The sequence below is a fragment of the Thermobia domestica genome, chromosome 13, assembly GCF_964235325.1.
Source record: "Thermobia domestica chromosome 13, izTheDome1.hap1.1, whole genome shotgun sequence".
Classification (NCBI taxonomy): Eukaryota; Metazoa; Arthropoda; class Insecta; order Zygentoma; family Lepismatidae; genus Thermobia; species Thermobia domestica.
In genome coordinates, this window is record NC_137466.1 from 134,359,951 (window position 1) to 134,384,306 (window position 24,356).

At 38.3% G+C, this 24,356-nt stretch overlaps 2 protein-coding genes across 2 annotated transcripts in view; one reads left to right on the plus strand and one right to left on the minus strand.

Annotated features, from left to right (window-relative positions):
* Nucleotides 1–17,159, minus strand: part of LOC145668532 (sodium/potassium/calcium exchanger 4-like) — a 121,928-nt gene extending 104,769 nt beyond the window's left edge. Inside the window, exon 1 of the mRNA XM_081736514.1 lies at nt 16,808–17,159. Within this exon, the coding sequence (XP_081592640.1) occupies nt 16,808–16,961 (154 nt within the window). The 5' untranslated portion in view covers nt 16,962–17,159. The remainder of the gene's footprint in view (nt 1–16,807) is intronic.
* zyd (sodium/potassium/calcium exchanger zydeco) overlaps nt 1–24,356 on the plus strand; it is a 328,654-nt gene that overhangs the window by 22,743 nt on the left and 281,555 nt on the right. The gene's annotated exons all lie outside the window — the stretch shown is intronic.

Here is a 24,356-nt window from a genome sequence, read left to right on the forward strand (position 1 = left end):
TGGGACCCCGTAAACAAAGCCGCCAGCAAACCAAAGGCTGCATTATTGTCTAGTGCTAATATGACTTGTTCTGCTGAATAGAAATTGATTATTTTGAGATCAATTAAAAAAAGTAATTATGTCATCATAATAATATTCTGATTGCAATCTATGATCGAATCAGTCACGTATGAGTCATTTATGTAACATTGACCATTGAAGTTTGTGCACTTCTTTTCGCCTCATATAAGCTTGTTAAGAACGGTCAAGATAAAAGCACGTCACATACACTTTCTTCTTTTTACAAAAGAAATAACAAAAAACTCTTTATCAGATGACAAGACGATTGTGACTAAACCTGGTATTTTTTTCTAAGTTATTGTATTATTTATCACTTGGATCTTTTATCTACACTATAAGTTTCATTTACTTTGTCACGTAATTTTTTTGTGTATTTGCTGACAACGGTGACAGCAGGATTGTAACAATCACGACAGTTGGTTCTATTGTGGCTTTTAAGACAAGATATAATGAACTGGTTTGAGTTGGTATAATTAAGACCAGAACTCGAAATGGGACTGAGAAACACGAGGAGCGCTGATATTGTAGCTGTGTAGCTTGTGGAATGATGCCTTGAACAGTTCCTTATTAGGTTTACTATAGAGAGCATTTCAATAAGTAGAGTTAGGAATTTTAGGTGCTGCATATGATTTTTTTTTATTGTTATTGAAATGCTGGAATTAGCTTATCTTGTTAAGAAAAAACTCCAGAGAGTGTTATAGTTGCTATATTTGCGCTTTTTTTTTAAATCAATGCAAACATCCTAACACCTTCTCGAACCTTTTCTCAAAGTCGTCACCTTTTTGTACAGCTGGATTTTATTCTTATAATAATTAAACAAGGAACACCGAGAATATGCGAAAGCACATTACTTTCGCTTCAGCGCAGTCTTGTTCGGCGAAAGCTATTGCATAGAAACTAAAGGGAGGCGACAACATCGAATTGGCCAATCATGGCTACCAATCACTATTATTGAATGCTTTTGCATATAATTATAAATATTTACTTAGTGATCGGACGCGGGTTGATTGGTTGGGTGGTTTAGCATCTAGGCTGGGACGTGGGCCTAGAGCCTAAGTAGGATCCGAACTACATGATATCCACTGGCAACTATACTTCCGAACCTTACCTAATGACCGGAGATGCAGCATCACCGAAAAAAATCTTAAAATCTTTTTTTTTTTTTTTTTTTTTTTTTAATGCACGTTTCGCGTAACGCTAATATGCAACTCTCAAAACATTTAAGAGTTACCGCTTCCCACCTTAAGATACGCATTTCAATGCAAGCAAAATGATGAAAACCCAAGTTAAACGAAGTGCTATGTTCAAAACAATCATTTTTAACGGTATAAACATTTCCTTAATTCGGCTATTTTATGAACACAAAATGTGAAATTAAGATATTTTAACAAATGCCCCTCTTCCCCCCTACAAGTGGGATTTTCGAAAACGCTGAAGCACGTGACCACTAACTTTTTAATGGAGACTTTACATACCAACTTTCTCTAACACTAGAGGTTTATGCGACAGTATACTTTTGGCGTACATTCTTAATAACCGCTCACCCGTTTGAATGCGTATGTTAATGAAAGTAACATTATAAAAACCTGATCCAAGTAAAGTGTTAACTACTGTGTCTTCCAAAATTCATATCAAGCAGTTCAGTGGTTTTCTCTTAATTATGAAGCCGACAACCTCAATATCATTTTTATACAACATACTGAGAAAAAAATATAAAAGTTGCCTTTTTTCCCGTTTGAAACAGGAATTTAAAATAAAATGGTAAAGTATGTGCCCATTTGATTTTAATAAGTAGTTTATGTACCAATATGCATCTCCCTAACATGAGTGATTTGAGATATTCTTAATTTTTGGTGCAGATTTTAAATCCTTCTTCTTCCCGTAGGATTCACATTTTAATGAAATTGGCATTATATAAACCCTGCTCAAACCAAGTTCTATGTTCAAAAATTCCAACCAAGTCCTACGTTAACCTGTTCTGTCGTTTCCCATGATGATTAGACAGACAACTTTGATGTCATTTTCACATATTGAGAAAATATTTTAGAAACTCTCTCTCTTTTCCTTCCCAAGAATGGAAGTTTCAAAAACGCTGTGATACGTGTTCACTTATCCAAATGAGGAGCTTATATACCGAGTTTCGACTTTCTAATATTTGCAATTCCTGAGATGCTCATAGTGTTGCCAACGGGACGAGACAGAGCTTCTCAATAGAAATAAATATATTTTTCAAGACAAGAATGCACTTCACTATTCCTTTTCGAAACAAGAAAGCCCTAAAGCTAGTGTTGTAGGCAACACCAGATGCTCTAATTTTTGGCATACATTTTGAACCCTCTCTCTTCCACCTTAGGACACTCATTTTAATCAAAATAACGTGATAAAAAAAGCAAGGCAACTACTATATTCAAAAATTCATTTTAAACGCACACAGAGAAAAATCCGTTCTCCGGACAGCGGTATATTTTACAAATATAAGGTATCCTCTTTAGGGATGCGCACGAGACAAGATTTGTGGCTGTCTCGTCTCGAAAATGTGCTGTAAAACTGATGTCTCGACTCGAAAAATGTATATTTTTCTATTGGAAGAGCCGTGTCTCGACTCGAATTTTGTCAGGAAAATCCTGTCTCGACTCGTCTCGTGCGCATCCCTAATCCTCTTGCTTACTATAGAAATCAGTACGGAGCATTAGTATGCTACATAGGCACTGCCCTTAGATGTTACATCATGCCGTTGCAGGATGTCTGACATCTAACAGTTTCCCGTATATCACATGCATATACTTATGCTACATTCGTCAGTTATATGTTATATACGTCCATTTGTATGTGAGATCCTGACCGCCTACATTGTTTCATACGGAAAGTACGTATAGATGGAACACTTATACAGGAAGTATTATAAAACATGCGTTTTCAGTTATACGTCTGCTGCACGTTAAGCCCAAAAGTACAAGAATTACGCATGTAACCTATCTTTTTAAGTACACCACCTACATTTTTTTTTTCTCAGTGCAGGGGCGTCATTTTAGACTTCGCTTGGCGGGGGCAGGAGGACCACCGACATAGGAATTTCACGTTTTGTACTAATATATTAGTAGACAATCGATTAAAGTATATGTATTCCTCAAACTCTTGGGGGGGGGGAATTGCCCCCTCTTGCCCCCCTGAATGACGCCCCTGTTTAAACGATTCATCCGTTATTCCGTGATAATGAGATACAACGTCGATTTCATTTCTGTAATATATAGCAGGGATCCCCATCCTTAACAGGGGAAGAATAAGGTATAATGAATACTACATTCTTACACACACATGCGTGTAGTTGTTCGTGGCACACTTTGTGCATTATCGACAAATTTCTGCTGGGCCAAACGATTGAATATAGTAACTCGCCATTCGCTCGTTTCTCTCTCTCTATGTTGTCAAATATCAAGAAACGCAGAAACAGGTGTTCAATTAGTTCCAATGAAAAGTACAAATTCCAGGACCTTTCGATATGTCGACATCTTATAAGAATTTCAACTCCTGTTCCACCCTATTTGGAGTCGAATTTCCAATGATAAAGTATCCATATCTTGGAAACCATTAAGTTTAGAAACACGAAATTTGTTATTTGGACTTTTTTTTTTTAAATAAATAAACATGAATTCCAGCGTATTTTGATAGTTGATAGTAACTTAATGAATTGCTCCACTTCTTTCCATCCTACAGGTAAAGGGTTTAAATATCAAATTTCATGTCTCTAATTTTAAGATATTCCAATTATATTGTCCAGTTTTAAAGTCCAATAAGCTAAATTTGGACCAGAGTTCTCTCGTGACTATATGGTCATCATATGACCTTTGGCGCAGCGAGTTCAATCCTATGTCTCATATAGCTGTGGTGCGAATAAGGGACAAAAACCAATCAACCAAATTTGGTTCTTTGCTATTTTGTAACAAAAGGAGTCTAATGCGTAATAGTTAGCGCCTTGTACTAAAGAGGACAAAGTCTACATTCATCCCAAATTTTGTTATCAAGATCCAATGAATTCCTGAAAGGCGCGTGGGATTTATATTGTTCCTTTCATGAAGTTTTCCACTTTTATTTTCAATCAATCGAAAGAGAATAAAAAGCACATACCCGAGTGATATAAACGTAATATAGCTTGAGCGAAAGGGGAGAAATAATATCTCATGTTTCTTCATTCAGGACACAGAATAACGGATATATACAGGGTGTTTCAAAACAACATCAACAACGTTTGGGAGGTGATTCCTGATACCAAAATATGGAGTTTGGCTACTGGAATGTAAATTGAAGTACTCACAAACTACTTCTATAAAAATTGTTGCGAAAGTACCTTGGTATTCTGAAACATGGATATTTGAATAGGGCACATATTAATTCCTAAGTGAAGTCTTGACCCGATTACGGTAGATCCCATAGTCTTATAGCTATGAACCTTTAAAGTTCAACTTTTCATGTTTTCGGCAGTCTATAACTCCGAAAGGAGGCGTTTGTGCTTCCAGGTTGGTCTATACTTTTTGTGTTATTTTGGTCACCACGGCATGGCGCGTCCTCATGTTGCGGATCGAGGAGAAGGCCTCTAGATCTAGAGGTTAGCTGCGAATATACTAAATAAGCAGTCGCGGACAGACGACTAGGAGTAGTCCTCCAGCTTGGGGGTTTCGGTAAGGCTAACAACCTCATCCTGTAAAAAAAAAAAAAAAAAAAAAAAGCACTTGTTCAGAAACATTCACAAAAGCCTCGAACAATGACTGATAACTTGGTACGACCTCAGCAAAAGAAAATGGGCATGAGATTTGGAACATGGAATATTAGAAGTCTTTAAAGGGCAGGCGCGTTAAAATCCATAACGAGTAAGTTAGCGAAATACAGGATGGAACTAGTAGGAGTTCAGGAAGTTAGATAGGAAGGAAATGGATCTGTAAATTCCGGAAATTTTGCGTTCTTTTACGTAAAATTTCCGGAACGAAATAAAAATCACCAGTTAGGAACAGGGTTTTTCGTTCACAAACGAATATTACCAGCAATTAAACGGGTTGAATTTGTCAGTGACCGACTTTCTTTTATTACTCTTATGGGACGGTGGTGTAATATTATTGTTTTAAATGTACATGCCCCAACTGAAGATAAGGATGACGATATAAAAGACAGTTTTTACGAAGAAGTGGAACGGATATTTGACCGACTCCCGCGATACCATATAAAAATTCTACTAGGAGATTTCAATGCGAAAGTAGGACGAGAGGATATTTTCAAACCCATTATAGGGAACGAAAGTCTCCATAAGGAAAGTAATGACAACGGTGTTAGACTCGTGAACTTTGCAATATCCAAAAACCTAATCGTGAAGAGTACAAAATTCCCACATTGCAACGTTCATAAATACACTTGGCCATCACCCAGGGCCGCAACTAGGGGGGGGCAGAGGGGGCACGTGCCCCGGGCGCGTGGTTGGAGGGGGCGCCGGAAAGAAGATATATCAATTGTTTTAAAAATCGCACCCTTTCCCTTGAGGAACTTATTCTAGAGGTTAAAAGAAATCAAAGGTTTACTTGGCCTTTTCCATGGGATCTCTTTTCGTTGATTATATCTATATCTATCTATCTATCTATCTATCTATCTATATATCTATATATATATATATATATATATATATATATATATATATATACATATAGAGAGAGAGAGAGAGAGAGAGAGAGTCTCATCTAAATAGGTGTAATGTCATACATTAAAAACCTAATATTGCATGCATTTGTTCCCTTGGGCGACCACAGAGAATCCGCCCCCCTTTCCTTTTCCTACCACAAGGAGCTGTTTGTTTGTATAATTCCATTGAAAACAGCTCTGAAGTTTAAAACGCTGTTATCAATAGGGGCGGGGGCGAAAAGTTCCCGATTTTTGTTGCTTGCTGGTGGTTGAAGAGTTTAGCTCAGACGCGCCCCCTGTAATGTTACGCAATTGCTGTAATATTTTTAAACTAGAGGGCAGTTTTTTGGCGGAAAAGATAATTTACACGCCTCGGTGTATTTAATTGTTTCTTGTACGCCTACCAAGAGATTTTGCGAGTGAAGGCTGTATGAAGCTTTATCTATTAGTTTTGCTTGAGAGCTTTTCGAGGCATTTTGAATTATCTATCAGTCCAACTTATGCTTTATTATGCTTTATTGTTAATTTCAATCATTTTTTTTACATTAATCGTGTATAATGTATAATATTTACTATACATTAAATAATCTAAATATCTTTATCTATTTATTAATATTTTATGAAGCAATTTCTTTCATATTTAATGAACTTTCTAGTTAATGCACTGTAAAGAGAGATGCTTTGCTCGAATCAGTTTTTTCTATCACTTGTGTGCACCTTAGAGGTGCATATATACAGAAAGAGAAAGTATACAGAAAGGTGCCCAAAAGGTACAGAAAGTGCTCAAGTTCGAGAGGTACACCTAACAATATAGTGTGGAGTTCTTGTGTGCTTCATTGTTGATGGAAAGTTTTCTTCTTTTCTCCACATCAAAGGATTACACCGAAAAATTTACAGAAATAAAAAAGAAAGCTTTTCATTGTTGCATTGTTATGTTCTCAATGATTTTGGATCGTAAATATTGGTTTTAAAAACATTTCTCATCAGAATTGGCATTTTGCAAACTCATTGACAATCTGATCAACACTCAAATTATAATGAAAAAACTTTGACGCTTTGGAACACCCGTGACATCAATAGTCGCGCGGGCTACAGATGTAGCCCATGAAACTTTCAAGCAGAATAACAATGAGATCCTTTCGATTTTACGTTTGACCACACCCTAAACACGCAGAATGATAGTTGATAGAAAGGTACACAGACACCCTTTGAGTTATCATCTCGAATTACTTTGCGGCAAGGAAAATAAAAACGCTGGGCTACAAGGGTAGCCCGCGCGCGTATTGAAGGGTTAAAGTACTTAAAAATCGATATAACTGGTTTCATTAAGAATGTTATTTACAGTTGCAATCCATAAGTGATATTTTTCGACTAAACCTTGCGGGGGGGGGGGGAGGGCGCCGAATTGTGTGTTTGCCCCGGGTGACCGAAACCCTAGTTGCGGGCCTGCCATCACCAGACGGAAAAACACATAATCAAATTGATCACGTTTTAGTAGATAGAAGAAGGCAATCTAGCATAATTGATGTCCGGTCGTTTAGAGGGGCTGATTGCGACACTGATCACTCTCTGGTAGCAGCGATAATACGAGAGAGGTTATCGTTGAGTAAAGGTAATATTCAATGTCCGAAAACGAAGAGATTTAATTTAAAGAAATTAAAAGAGAGCCAGGTAAGAGAGGAATACCAGATTGAAGTTTCGAATAGATTCTTGATTTTAGAAGATTCGGAGTGCAATAGTGTTGAGGATACTTGGATTGAAATTAGAGATAGTATTAGAACTTCAGCAATAGAAAAATTGGGTCACGCGGAAATACGTAGGAACAAACCATGGTTCGACCAGAAATGCATTAAACTAGCAGAGAAGAGAAAACAGGCAAAATTACGTTGCTACAAAATCCGAATGAAATAACTATACAAAATTTCGTAGATATCAGGCGGGAAACTTCCAAACTTTTAGAACAAAGAAACGCGATTTTTTGAAAGCTAAAATTAAGGAACTTAAAGATGATAGTAAAAATAAAAATAATCGGGGCATGTATAAGGGGATCAGCGAATTTAAGAAAGGATATCAATCTCGCGCTTATATATTAAAGAAAGCTGACGGAACAGTTCTCACTGATACGAATAGCATCTTAAATAGATGGAGAGATTTCTTTGACGATTTGCTGAACACGCAGCCAAAAACTAATGTGCGTGGAGAAAAGGAGATACACACCGCAGAACCGTATATTCCAGAACCCAACCGAATAGAAGTAGAAACCGCTATAAAGAAATTAAAGAAACACAAATCTCCAGGTGTAGATGAAATTTCGGCTGAGTTAATTTTAGCTGGAGACGAAAAATTGTGGAACAAGATACACAAACTCATTCTCCTTATCTGGAACAAGGAAGAATTGCCAGAAGAGTGGAAAGAATAAATCATTGTTCTAATTCACAAGAAAGGCGACAAAACTGGCTGTAATGAGGCATTTCTCTTCTGTCAACATCCTATAAAATCCTTTCAAATATTCTATTAGCAAGATTGACCCCATACACAGATGAAATTATTGGAGCTAATCAGTGCAGATTTAGACGAAATCGATCAACTATCGACCAAATATTCGCCAAATACTAAAAAAAAAAAAAAAAAAGTGGGAATACAATACCCCGGTACATCAACTATTTATTGATTTTAGTAAGACGTACGACTCGGTTAGGAGAGAAACATTATACAACGTTCTTACAGAACTTGGAATACCGAGAAAGCTAATTAGATTAATTAGGATATGTTTAAATGAATCCCAAAGTAAAGTCCGGGTAGGAAAAGTTTTATCCACGAGCTTTCATCGAAAATGGCCTGAAACACGGAGATGCGTTGTCGCCATTATTATTTAACTGTGTGCTAGAATAAGCTTTAAGGAAAATCAAAGATAGCAACCAGGGCCTAGAGTTGAACGGCATTCACCAGGTTATGGCATATGCTGATGATGTAAATTTAATAGGGGAAGATACAATAGAAAGAAATGCAGAAATCTTATTAAACGCTTGCAGGGACATGGGTTTAGAAGTAAATGCAGAGAAAACTAAAGACATGGAAGTGCGTCGGGACCGTAATACGGCAAATTATGGATGCGTTAAATATTAAATAATACTTTTAATAAAGTGGATAGTTTTAAATATTTAGGATCAATATTAACAGACGAAAATCATATTCACGAAGAAATTAAATGTCGACTAAAAGCAGAGAATTCGTGTTACTATTCGGTTCAAAATCTCTTGTCGTCGCGAATTCTATCGAGGAATTTGAAGCTTAAAATATATAAAATGATAATAATGTCTATTGTTCTGTATGGTTGCGAAATGTGGTCCCTTACTCTGAGGGAAGAACATAGACTGAAAGTATTTGAGAACAAGATCCTGAGACGAATATTTGGATCCAAGAGGAACGGGAATGGGGCATGGCGGAAACTTCATAACGAGGAACTACATATTTTATACGATTTTCCCAACATTGTTAGGGTCGTCAAGTCTAGGAGGCTTAGGTGGGCAGGTCATGTAGCTAGAATGGAAGAAAGTAGAAATGCTTTCAAAGTCTTGACTGGAAGACTAATCGGAAAACGCCCGTTAGGATGACCTAGCGCAGATGGGAGGACAATATTAAGATGGGTCTCTCAGAGATAGGAATACAAAGTAGAAACTGGATCCAATTAGCTAAGGATAGAAGTTCGTGGAGAGATTTTGTGAACGCGGCATTGAACCTCCGGGTTCCATAGGCCATAGAGTTAGTTAGTTTTAGTTAGTTAGTTGGTGTCAGGAATCACCTCCAAATGTTGTCGGTTTTGTTTTGAAACACCCTGTATAATGCTTACCTGGTTTTGCCTGTCCAGGTACAGAAGAAACAATCAGAAACTGATCTCACAAAATGTAAGAAAACGAAGGACTTGCGGTAAAAATTTATCAAATGTAGGGACCGGTCCGACGAGAAACGTTGATATTACAAGAAATAATTAATTCGCTTTGAGAATATGGGTATAGAGGAAATGGAGTAATTTAACTAGATGGAACGGAGGGACAGTGAGGAAAGAAATGCTCAGAATAATAGGAAAGAAAATACAAACTTGGAAGATATATATATATATTTTTTTTTTAAAAAAAAGAGGAAAATATATGATTAAGAGACTATTTGGAACTAAGTTTATTCTAAAGGATGTAATGAAAGGTATGGTAAAAGGAAAGTGAGGGAATAATTATGATTTCAAGGGGGACCTGGGAGAAAATATCAGACATCGCAGTATTATATCTCCATTCATATTAAATGTGGGTTACAGTATTTTTGCAGCACTGGTTGCATCATGCGTGTATTGAAAGCCCCGGAGTAGTACTCCTGTTTCGCAGAAAGGGGTTCAATATGGTTTTTCACGTTCAACGTTGTCATGTTTCGAAGGACAGAAAAATAACCCAATGTGTATACTCCTATTTCGCAGAGTGAGGGATTTTATTTGTCACATAGGTTTGTAAAAAAATCTGTACTTCACTGAAAGTATGCTGATTTTTGTATTAAATGTTGAGAAACGCCGACATTCGTATTACATGTTAAAAATTGATTCCATCGTAATACTGTAATCACATATACAAATTGCAAGTAACAAACGCATTATTTAATAAATTACTGAGAAAGTCATGATGATTTGTATAACACCACACCGTTCAGTGAAACGAAATTTCCGGCGTGGTAAGTGAAATTTCATAAAATGGAATGATTTCTTTGATGCTTTTTGGTTCTCCTATGTGATTGCCTGATTGTGAGACAGCCAATTAGAAAGCGGTTTCCACTCCCGATTGATTAGCCGAACGTTAAAAGGTCTAGTGAGATTGGCCTTATTCCGTACTTTAATCCAATATCTCATTGCATTCATTTGGGTGTCTTGTTGAAATTAAAATCCAATGAAAACAAGGCGATATTAAGAGTCGCATTTGTATACTACATTTATTAAGGTTCACGATATCATTGTCCAATGCAAATTATTTTATTTATTTATCTATGTGAGTGTGTGTGTGTGTATGTTGTTCTCAATGCAGTATATCATGATTGGACTTGCGCGACAAGGCTCTATTCCCAGCCGCACCTCTTTCTTAGATTTATGTTTTTTTCTTCCGCCAAATATTTTTAAATATTGTGGTGCTATCAAAACTCTTCTTGCTTTTCTAAGAAACAAGAGGTAATCGAGGTGAATTACTCGTCGACATTTAGCCACTAGGACACTTCTGCCGAACAGGAATGAATAAACTTGACAACGTTGCACACTGATAACGCAGTCTGCGAAACAGGAGGTAACCGAAAGTTCCCACTGGGAGATGTATAATTTAAAAAGGAGAAGAAGCTAACTAAGAACGATGGACAGTAATGAAGCGGATAATTTCTACGGCAAGATGAAAAGGCTAGCTTAGGATAGTGTTGAATAGAAGCTTCTCAGCTGGCTGCAAATAATCTTCCGGTGATAATAACGATCAGTATTATGATGGTTATGGATGGTTATGGAACCCACTCTGTACGTTCTGGATTCTTGATACCAGGGGGTGTGCACAGCCGGATTTTGCGCAATTGAGAATATTTCGGGGGACATAATTTTTCATAGATAATGGTACAATCGTAAATTTGAGGAGGAAAAGTAAATTTTAGGGCAGAATGATAAAATTGAGGTTGAAGAATGGTAGATTTGGGGAGAAGCATGGTAAATTTTGAGGCGAAGAATGACAAATTTGTGGGTAAAGCATAGACAATTTGAAGGTGAGGACAGCAAATTTGAGGGTAAAGAATGGTAAATTTGGGCAGAAGAATGTTAAATTAGAACTGAATATGGTATATTTGGGGATAAAATGTGATAAATTTGGGGTGAAGAATGGTAAATTTGAACTGGATGTGGTATATTGTGCAGAGATGGAGTGGGTCAGTGGGTCAAGTTTTCTGAGTGGGTCAGTGGGTCGTGGGTCAACAGCATGTGACCCACTGTGACCCACCACCCACCATGACCCACTGCAACCCACCACCCACCGTGACCCACTGCGACCCACCGACTCAGTATGATCTACCGACCCTCTCTGCTCACTGCATTGTAGACAGTATCTTCTGAGGACTGGTAAATTTGTCTTCATTTTACTTTCAAGACCTTCATTTCCCTTCCTTTTCCACTTGTTTCTGTCTACTTACCTGAGGTGAGTATATCTAATCAAGTGAAAAAAGAACTTCAGGCACTTTTGGATATTGATATTTTTAATTGTAATAATAGCAATAGGACTTATACTACTACTTGGCTTTCGAGATCTGTGAGTTTTTAGAGGAGCTAACTACTGAAAAAAAATTTTTTGAATCACTGTAATATATAAATTATTATATAAAAAACTGAATGTAACTATGTCTGCCTGATCATCATGGTCAAATTGCAAAGTCAAATGAAATTACTTTTGGTATATAGTTAGCCCTTAATCCAAACTGGAATGTTATATTGCTTTCATTATAATACATAATATCCTAAGGAGGTAGTGAGGATCCGAATTCTTGCGAAAAAAATTAGTATCTCGCAAGCCGTTAAACTTACGGAGCTGAAATTCAGTGTATTAACTCTTTATTGAAAATAAACAGAATGTGTCCTAGCATTTTTTTAAATTCTCCTTTATGTGGGGGGGGGGGCACTTTCTATATATGGAAAATTGGTAGTGAGTTGGTTTGTAAAAATGATCGTAAACGATCGATGTTATTTAAGAAAACAAAATCAGAAACAAAAAATACAGTGCTTGGCTTCATATATCTATTGCTTTCTATCATAATAATTGTTGAAGCTTATGTTTATTATATGGAGCGCTTACAGCACATGACAATCAACCCAAAAACTTGTGACTAAAATAGGCATAAAATTTGTACTGTAAGCTTAATTACACGGAAATTTTAAGTTTGGATTGTACGCATAATTATATGGAAAATTTTACACTTTTTTCCCTTTACGTTGGTCTACTTACCTTGATTTAGAACTTTCAAATTTCATCCTTTTTTCCACTGAAAAGTATTGATAATTCAACAAGGAAATAATTATACTATGATAATTTAAATTCATCGTAATTTGGCACATGGCAAACAGTAGTGTGGTAATTGAAGAGGAAGAAGGAGGGAAATTCCCATTCACCTCTGAACACTTTCCAGGAACCTCGTTCCCTTTCGCTTTCTAGACGGGGGAGGGAACTTGGTAACGGCATCAAACCTTTATGTGTAATTACAAAAATTAAATTTATAAACAAATAAGAAATCATCAGTTTATCAGGCTTTAATTGATAATTTATTCACAAGATTCCCTATCGAATACGTGGTAGATGAAGTTTCTGTTCTCCATGAGTCGACAATGCCAACAGACATGGTGATATGGAAAGGATGTTGTATGGTGATAGAGAGATGATACTTCTTGCTGAGTATTTCAAAACTGATCAAGAAAAATCGTTATCAGACTTAAGTCTAACAAGCAGATTGTCGATGAGGAGTTGCAGAAATCGGGTAGAAATATTATCAATTTCCATGACAGAGTGCGAACGGGGATTTCCCCTTATGAATTTACAGATGACTGATATTAGAAATAGACTAAGTGCTGAAACATTGTCTAACTTGTTGTTGATCAATGTTAATGGCCCACCGCTAGACAAGCTCAAAGTAGACGAGCTAGTTATTTCTTGGCTGAAGGATGGACATCATTTCACTGCGGATGGTTTACCACGTAAAAGTTACAAACAGGAAATAAACCCGATTTCAGGTTTGTTTTAAGGTGGAAAATTACGAGTTACAGAAAATGTATACTTGTATTACTAATGGCTTATTTGTGTTATTCAACTTTGTACCTATTTTTTAGTAAGTCTCTTCTTTGCTTTAGATAAACTACTTTGAATAAATATTCATAATAATTGCAATTATGCAGATTTGTAAAATAAATTTAACGTGGTGTTTTAGTGATTACACAAACTACAATTATGAGCATACCTTGTGAAGATGCTCTCACATAGGGTACCCAAGCAGAAGTTTCTTTTGAAATGCGTTCAGAAAGTAACACTTGCAAGAATACTCTCTTAGTACAAGTAAATTTTAGGCACACACTAATTTCCCCCCACCTCGAACTGTTTCAATTTCATCACTGACAAACACTGTACCATTTTATATCATAAAGGTCAGATCCACCGTCATTGTAACAGAGTGGTGCTTGAGCGATTGACTAGAAATTCAAACTCCGATTAGTGACAATTTCACAGTCTTGTTTTATTACAAGTGTAAACTCTTTAGTCAGTACAGAAGAGGCCGTGGATGATGATGGATTTTGGTGAGTCAGAATAGGTCACAGTGGATGAGAATGGTTCATGGTGGGTGGTGGGTCACAGTGGGTCAGAGTGGGTCACCGTGGATGGTGGGTCATAGTGGGTCACCGTGGGTGGTGGGTCATAGTGGATCACGGTGGGTGGTGGGTCATGGTGGATCACGGTGGGTGGTGGATCATGGTGGGTCGTGAGTCAGAGTGGGTCACGGTGGGTGGTGGGTCAGTGGGTCGTGGGTCATGATGGGTGGTGGGTCAAGTTTTCATCGACCCACGCCAACTCTGATATTGTGGTATATTTGGGGGTGAAATATGGTAAATTTAGGTGAAGGGTGTTAAATTTGGAGTGAAGAATGGTAAATTTGAACTGAATGTGGTATATTTGGGAGTTAAATATGGTAAATGTGGGTGAAGAATGATACATTTGGGGTGAAAATGGTAAATTTGGAAAAGAACGGTAAATTTTAGTTAAGAATGGTAAATTTGGAGTTTGCGCTCAAGCCTTGGGGGGAATGGGTACCCCGGTTTGACACTATTTGAAGTCGAAGTGTTTTATATTGGAAGAAGATATTGACATGGACATTTAATATGTATAATGAAGCCATAGTTACATGTAGTTGTTATTTACGTGCTATTCCTAATCCTAATTTTCAATATGTTCCTCTATCCCATATCTTAATTTCCACTTTTTCACTTTCTAAACCAGAAGGGAAACAAACTTTCCATCCAACCTCTGCTCCACTGGTTTACTGCTGCCCTAGCTGTTCTAGAGTAAATGGACTAGAACTTGGCTTCGGACAGAATACTCAGGCATAGACAGTAATTCCTTGATTATGCACTTGCAGTATCTTTAGACCTACTTTTCCTTCTCATTTGAGACGTAATTAATGTCTCCATTATTGTCAGCAAGAATTCTAGTTAGAACGTTAAAAATAAACTCTGCAGAAAGATAGTAAAAAGAATCACATAAAACTTACATTTATTTCTATTTTTGGGAGTTTCAATTTTGTCCGGTAGATGTTAGCCGTTGGAGGATATTTCCTGACATCTAACGTCACGATGTGTAACTTCTAGCATTCTAGAATTATACACCTTTGTTTCAGTAGTAGAAAATGGGATATGGGTAACCACTGTTAAAATCATCGGAACCCATGAAAATGTTAACTGATGACTCCATTAACGAACAATCGCTCTAGCTACCTCCTGCAAAACACGGTATTAAAAAAAATCGCTTTCGTTCAACAATGATCGTTTAGAGTATTGAATACTGATGTTACAATCTTATAAGGGCTACTAGCGTGATCCCAACAATCTTTAAAGGTGCAACAAATAAGCGCAATCACGATTGCTTATTAGTACAACGCTCATTTCAGATGCAGTAGATCCCTAGTTCGATAAACCCATAATCACAATTACAGGTTTTGTTTTCCTATACCTTCTCATTCCAGGGGGGCCGCGGTGGCTCAGTGGTAGAGCGTTCACCTCTGGTGCTAGGGGTCCCGGGTTCGATCCCAGCCCCCGCCAAGTGAAGCTTGTGGTGGACGAACACCGCGTGCGTGGGTTTTCTCGGGGTTCTCCCGTTTCCTCCCACTTTTTCATTCCACCATTTCATTCATTACTCATCATCACCGTCTCCTTTAGCCTAACCGGCATAACCGTGGGACGTAAAACTCAAAGATTTCATTTCATTTTTTTCTCATTCCATCAGTCTGCTAATTTGTATTCATATTGTCTCGTCAGAGGCAACATAGCTCAATGATAGAGCGTTCTCCTCTGGTAGAAGAGGTCAAGTTCGATCCTAGGCCATCTGAGTTTGTGGTGGACAAAATCGTGTCCGTGGTTTTTTTTCAATGTTCTCCCGTTTCCTCTTACTTTCTCATCCTACAAATTATTTCATAATCATCCACTTTCATTAATTATCCGTTTCCTTTAATTAGCATACAAATCTTCTAGTTTAACGTCCCACGATTATGCCTTTTAGGCTAAAAGAGACGAATGATTAAGGCAAGCGAATAATGATGGAATACTGAAAGTGGGAGGAAACGGGAGTACCGCGAGAAAGCCCACGGACACGATGTTGTCCACCACAAACTTGCTTGGCCGCAACGACGCCGACCTTCCCAAAATGTATGTGGGTGCACATCAATGGCGGAACGTGTTATATGTTTTCAAGGGACGTGTTTGCAATGGCGGGACGTGTCATAGTGTCATAAAGGATTGAGCTGTGATAAAGTAAAATACGCCGGTATTATAAGGCTAAGTTGGGGCTGTCCTAGCTCAGTCGGTCACACGCCCGACTTAAAAAAGTAAGAGAAACGGGTTCAAACCCGGGACCAACCTAAAAAAAAAACCTGTGAGTGCACCGCACCCACAAGATTATTTGTGTGGGTGGGGAGCCACGTAGTCGGCGCGCATGCTTGGTCGGGGATCGAAACAGTTAGCACACCAGAGGTAAGCGCTCAATTACTGAACTACCATTACCCCTCTTTCATCCCACACTGTACAATCGTAGAATGTAAAATAATATATTTCATTTAACTTCATTATAGGTGAAATGTATACTTACGTATGTAACCATTAAATATAGGGCCTACATGAAAACAAATATAGTGTTACTGGTTTATTTGCCAGAAATTCTCTGAATAGTTCAAAACTAAAAATAATAAAAATACAGAGAGTTTAAAAATAGTGAAGATTCATGCCAGAATTGAAATCGCAGTAATGAAATCAAAAAGAAATCTCTTTCAAAACAATTCAACTAACCTGTGACGTCTCTTTTAAAGAGAACGAGACTTTCCTTATTTGATAATCCATAATCACTTCTTTTAGATAATGCAACGTATGCCAATGGAACAGCAACAAGTATGAAAATATGTAAAAATAAAAATTTCTGCCGGCGAACACCACCACACTGCATCTTGAAGCAAAATGTATCCTCTAGTTATTCTTCTTTCAGTTGAAAACTCATTTAAACTTCGGGAAACGAAGAAAACCAGAAAAGTTTAATCGTCACATTGGCGTCTTTTAAGTGGTGCTCTTCAGATGAGGTAACAATCTGCGATATAATTTTCTGATAGCGGAGCGTATTGATAATTTACTTTTTTTTAACAAAGGAAAATACACACACTTACACACACATACTGTCTTTACACAGTATCCATGTGGGCAGAAATCACAAGTCACCGCTTGATAGTGGTGCACTGAACTTGTAATAATATATATAAAAAATAATGGAGACAGCAAAAAAAGTCAGTTTTACGTTAAGTAAAGTGGTTGGTTAGTATTCAGCGCACTCAATATTTTTATATGGTATGTTCATTGCATACGTTCAAGCGCGCATAAAGGTGGACTTTTATGTTTTTATGACAATGCGTGTTATTGTAATTAAATGCTGACCACTTTCTCACTCTTCTATAGCACTAACATACGTACATACCATATGTTGTATAGGATCTAAATATTTTACTGTGATGACATTAAAACAAAGGTAAAAAAAAAAAAAAGAAAGAAAAAAATAACATGTAAAGTAGACTCAACGTTTTACCTTGACATGATATCAGCACATGCAGCATGTCAACAACTTTAAAATGGCCACTATTCATTAGGTTACTGTGCTCATTAACAATTTTCATTTCCTTTCCTTTCTTTAGAATTCATTCAGTACAAGTAATCTACCTGCACTTCATATCCAGTTTTTTTTAAAAAGTAAATACGTGAATAATAACTTGAATGCAAGTGCAAAATCGAGAGTTATAAAAAAAATGAATGAATTTTTGCATAATTTTTATAGTTACTTATTAACTCTGGTCTAAAGTAGTTCTATAACTATTGCAAAGACAGTTAAACTCAGTAATAACTTATATAATTGATAATGCCGTTATCTAAATGTGCTTGAATTAAAGCATAAATTGCTAATTGCATAAGTAATTTACAGTAATTATTATGGTATCTATATAGGAAAAGAATATAATGATGTAGTAAGTACTATTCTACTTTCTAAGAAGCACAATTAATCAAAATTTTAATTTAATCATATCTTTACACTAATTTAGAATTAGTCGAATATCTTGAGAAACGTTGATTCGTTCCGAAAAACATTATTTAAGTGGTGATTACAAACGTTCATTTAAGTGGGAGTCGCATTGGCTCAGTGGTTGAGCGCTCACTTTTTTTTGCGTGAAGTCATTTCGATCTCAATTCTCGCCAAGTTGGCTTTTGAGATGGAAAAATACTCATATATGGATATTTTCGGGGTTCTTCCGTGTCCTGCAACTTTCTTCATTCTCCCATTATATCATTATATTGTCATCACCGTCTCCCTTGACATTCGCATATTCGCCAAATTTTAAATGTATATACTACTACTACTACTACTACTACTACTACTACTACTACACTACTACTACTACCAGCACTAATAATAATAATAATAATAATAATAATAATAATACAATCAGTTTATTAGATTCTCTTTTGTTTGTGTACTTCATAGAATAAAATCTTGAAAGTTAAACTTCACTCTTTTTCTTACTGTCTAGAACTGTGGTATTTTGTAGAGATACCTAAACCTGACGTCAATACATCATTTGTGCATGATTTTTGATATAGCTTATTGTTTTGCTACAAAACTAAATTATTACACACAGACACATACACACTCACAAATATATATGCCAAGGCAACATAAACTAAATAAACATTACTTTAATAAATGACAAAGTTATTCAGTGCTAGTGCGAGACTTCTATGTGGCATCTTAGTTGAGGAGTTGGGAACTATTATCTCCCACAATGCATTAAAAAGGGTTCTTATGTCCAATGATAATATCGTAAAACAGATAATCAAGATTACTTAAATAATTTTGTAGTAGGGTACCTACTACGCCACCCACATAAGTACCTGGATCCCAAGTTATGGAATTATAACAGTCAGGGATCCAGGTGCTTATGTGGGTGACTGTACAACATCCTTGCCGCAATTTAAGATTCAATCAAGCACCGATTGAATTTGAGAACATCTTATAACAAGATGTAAATAATAATAATAATAATAATAATAATAATAATAATAATAATAATAATAATAATAATAATAATAATAATAATAATAATAATAACCGTAAACTAAGGAATACTAAACTCCTGGCGCAGGCCTACTAGCCGGCTTCTGAAACTCATACCTTTGTCATGTTGTGTGTTTACCATATCGCGTCCCCAGCCCCACGCTGTTAATGCTTTACTTCTACACCAGAGTTTACTACTTCTTTCTTTCAAGTAGCTCCCCAATTGTCCTCACGACGCGGCGTGGACACGCCAACACCATCTACTGAGAACGGACGGTCGCCTATGTTTCTTGGTTGGTCCATTCGACCCGATCAATGCTTGACTTCATTGATGTCACGAGAAGCGGTATTCCAGTGCGCCTAGCAAAACTTTTCAAAACAATGCTTTTATAAAATGTATACGTTAAACATTGAAGAAACACTTACAGCATCACCTTCTTGTTTAGTATTACAAACTAAGGACAATACAACCTCATATACATCGAAAAACTACCAAACTTTGGGAGCTTCTACAATAGTAACAGGGGCATACCTACTCGGGAGTCCATCGTGTCCGGGCTCCCCCAAATCCATTTGTATCCTCGTCGCCAAAAGTGCCTTTACATCGCCGTGACGGGTATGTGACAGCGCAGTACACCAAGGAAGGGATGGTTGCATAAGAAATTGTGATTAATTTTGAAGAGTTTTTATTTTGACTAGAGAAATAACGTAGGTATAGGGAGTAAAGGCACAGATTTGAACCGTCAGTACACTGCCATCTCTGAAAAGATTCGTATTCTCAGTTTTTCAATTTATTGTCTTATATGTTAAATTAATAACTGCTAACAATTGCTACTAGCGCTTTTTACTCTTCAGAAATTTCCTACGACATGTTCGCAGGACACTTTTCTATGTCCTAAATTTGTGCGTGAATTATTTCATTCGCTTCACTGACCTTATTTGAGAATGGAATCTAATTACACTGAGCGTGAATATATTTCGCTGTTGTCAAGCAAGGGCCGTAATAAACATAAATAAGGTTCTTCTTATTAAATAAAACACAGAAGTATTTATTGTATGTATAGCACAATATAATACAGTAACTAAGCAACATGATAATCACTAACACCAGCAGATTTTTTTCCAACGGGAGGGGGAAGGGCAAAAGGCCCATATAGAGCTTTTAAATGTATTGCCCTATATATATTGTTTAAATTCATAACATTTATAATTGGTAGCATATATCTTCTTACTTTTTAAAATCGCCGCTGTAGCCTATTAGTCAGAACATTCATCTCAAGACACGATGTAGAGAGAAGAGAAAGAAAGAGATATGACCAGTAGCGTAACTAATTTTACTGCGCCAGGGATCGATTAATAATCAATTTACTCATACCCGCCGCCTGCCCCAGGAATTTCAGCTGCTGTGTTATATATATGGTTCTATGTCAAAAGGGCCAGACAAAAGGGCGAGGAAAGGGCTCAAGGCAAAACGGGCCCACGTCAAAAGGGCCCTGCGTCAAATGGACCCGTGTCAAAACGAGACCCGCTACTAAAGAGCCCGAGTAAAAGTGACCTGGTCGAAAGATCTCCGCAACAAAAGTGAACGAGTCAAAACGGACCCGCGTCAAATGGATCCGGCTCAAAAGGGTCCTGCGACTAAAAATACCCGAGTCAAAAGGGACCTGGTCGAAAGATATCCACAACAAAAGTGAACGAGTCAAAACGGCCCCGCGTCAAATGGATCCGGCTCAAAAGGGTCCTGCGACAAAAAAAACCGAGTCAAAAGAGTCCAGCGTCAAACTTTCCCGAGTAAAAACGGCCCCGCGTGAAAAGAGCCCAGGTCAAAAGGTATCCGGTTAAAAGAACCCGGGTAAATGACCACCCGCGACAAAAGGCCCCGACTAAAACGGCCCCGGGTCATGAGATCTTCACGACAAAAAGCCCTGTGCCAAAAGGGCCCGAGTCCAAACTGCCCCGCGTCAAAAGGAGCCGGGTCAAAAGGGCCCGCGACAAAGTGGCCCTGGGTCAAAAGAGGCCCCATACAGAGGGCCCGCTCAAAAGGGCCCGAGTGAGAACGGCTCCGGGTCAAAAATGCATCGGTCAAAATGTCTCCGCGACAAAAGGCACGAGTCAAAACAACCCCTGGTCAAAATGATCCGGCTCAAAAGGTCTCGAGTTTAAAGGGCACTGCGTCAAAAGAGCCCGGGCCAAATGGACCCTGCCTCAAAACGGTCCCGTTTCAAAACAGCCCAGCGTGAAAAAGGCCTTGGTCCAATGTTCTCCGCGACAAAATGACCAGATTCAAAAGGGCCCCGTGTTAAGAGGGGTAGAGTCAAAAAGGCCCTACGTCAAATGGACCGTACCAAAAGGGGTACGCTACAAAAAGGCCCGAGTCAAAAAGGCTCGGGTCAGAAGGTCCCGCGACATAAAGACCCGAGTCAAAACGGCCCTGCGTGAAAGGGGCCGATTAAAAACGGCTCTGCGTGAAAAGAGCCCTGGTCAAAAGGGCCCGGATAAAAGGACTCCACGACAAAAGTGACTGAGTCTAAACGGCCCGGGGTCAAAAGATCTCGACGACCAAAGGGTTCGAGGGCCCGGGTGAAAGGGTCTCCGCGAAAAAAGGGCCCCCGTTTAAACGGCCCCCATCAAAAGGGCCCGGGTCAAAAGGACTCTAGTTAGAAGGGCCCTGCGTCGAAAGATCCCGAGTCAAAAGGACCCCGACTCAAAAGGGCCTTATGTCAAATGGACCCATGTCAAAACGGGCCCCGCTACAAGAAGGCCTTAGCCGAAAGGTCCGGGTCAAAAGTCTCCGCAACAAAAGTGTCCGAGTCAAACCGGCCCTGCGTCAAAGGGTCATGGGTGAAAAGGGTCCTGCGAGAATAAAAGACAAGAGTCAAAAGGGACCTGCGTCAAACGGGCCCGAGTAGAAACGGCCCCGAGTTACAAGAGCGCAGGTCAAAATGGCTCGGGTAAAAGGGCATCGCGACAAAAGGCCCTGAGTAGAAACGGCCCCGCGTCAAAATTGCCCGGGTCAGAAGGGCTCAAGTTAAAAGGGCCCTGCGTCAAAAGATCCAGGGTCAAAAGGGCCCCGCCTCAAAAGGGCCTGAGTCAAAACGGCCCCGCGTGGAAAAGGTCCGGGCGAAAGGGCCCCGCGACAAAAGACACGAGTCAAAAGGGCCCAGCGTCAAAATTGCCCGGTAAATACGGTCCACGTGTAAAAAGCCTGAGATGAAAGCAACAGTGGATATCAGGCATGCACAAGGGGAAAGTATCCCCTTAGTAAGTTGAAGTGTTTGTGCAAAAGAAGGAAAAATATCTGTAGTTATTAGTAACAAATAGGAAATTTGAATGGTGAAATTAGTTTTGTTTGGCTGTTGATTGTTCTGCAACAATCGCTATTGCTTAAGTCGTTCTCCATTAAAGTTTGTTTGCACTTCCGACTGTCTGAGTTTGTATTCTTGATACATAGCCTAATCAAACTCTATCTGTTATTAACTTTCCCCTTAGTTCTAAAATTTCATTTCTACCCCTGGATCAAAGTATAGAATGAAAAATATTCTGTGGAAAAGATTAGTATAATGTTGCTGTGAGAAGACATATGTGGATCTGTATACAGGTCATTGGGACAGAACAATAATAACGACATGCGTAGACGCACTGATTTGGAGTGGATGTTTCCTTCTGAGTACTCATATCTTTATAGGGAATATATACTTGAAGCAGCGTACCATCTGCGCAGTACGTGAATTCCGCCATATTGCATACCACACAATATTGTTTTAAATGTAAAAGGTTATGATTTTACACTTCAACCTAGGCTTGAATATTCTCCAAATGAGAATGTGAACTCATTTTTTACACATCATCAGTTTGGGACAGGGAATGCTATGTTTGACATATGTATCTAATAGAAAAAATGTATTGTGACAGAGCAGTAACAAAGAGACGCATGAACGGAGTAAACGAAAATGTTACAATTTGGCATTGGTGTAGAAACAGCGTTAAATGATTTAGTGTACATCATGGCAGCCATCTTGAATTCTGTATATGGTATACCACACAGTGGGTGATATCAATAAAACGGAGAAGTTACTCATTATTCCCTAATTTGTAGTAGTTACTCGCATTGGTATCAATAAAAAGAGAACTGAGCACTACTCGTCTCGGCTGGCCTCGGAGAAGCCCCGCCCTTCTGGAGAAACCACACCTCTATTCTCGAGCCGAGTAACTATTTCGCATTTGATATCAATAAAAATCAAAGATTCCTCTGTGATGCTAGTAACTTCTCCAAATTTGTGGAGCAAGCTAAATAGGTGACTCCGTGCGAAATATGGCAGAGAATATGATTGTTTTACTACGTAGAAAAACTTATAAACTGCATAGAAATGTTAGAAATGGAGATTACAAAAAGCATTATAAGTTTATGAAAGAAAATGTAGAGTGGTTAGCACATTTTTTAAGTAGAATCAATCGAAATTCGGGGTGGTGCACTACGTAATGATGAAAAGATGCGGGTTTTCTTCAAGGGCGCCGATCCTGTGGGGGCCAGGGAGCCCGGGCCCCCAAAGCTCATGTGGGCCCCCCTATTGTATTTATGAATATACAATATTTGGCATAATTAGAGTGCAATTTGTCTTAAAATCCTGATATATATACCTTCTGCATCTGAATGCCCCCCCCCCCAAATTTACAGATAAATCGGTGCCCTTGGTTTTCTTGCGTTACGTGAGTGATCCGGGATTCCAGGTCGGAATGTCAGGGGATTCTGGTGTGGCTCAAAGTACTGTGTCTATGACTACCTGAAAATGGATTGTTTCCGGAAGTGTGCGTAATATGCAAACAGCAATGGCAGAGTGGCAAGAACAATATACATTTCCTGGTGCTATCGGAGCACTTGACTATACACAAGTGGCATTAAAGAAACCTAGTATGTTGGAGAGTAATACGTTAATAGGAAGAGCTATTTCGTGGCTAAGCGGTTAGCGTACATGCCTTTGGCATAGGAGACCCGCGTTCGATTCCCGGCAGGAGCTCGTGTGGTTCGGATTCCACGTTAATCAGTGGGTTCCGTCTCATATAGGCACGCTACCGAAAAGGACGTTAAACTAATAATCAACTCAACTCAACGTTGATAGAAAGGGTGTATACATGAGAATGTATTTGTTTATGTCAAGGCGAAAGGGGACAGGTATTGTGTGGAAAACGCAATCAGATGGACGTGCTTTATGACGTGAGTGGCTAGACTTTTATAAAAAGAAAACAAAGGAG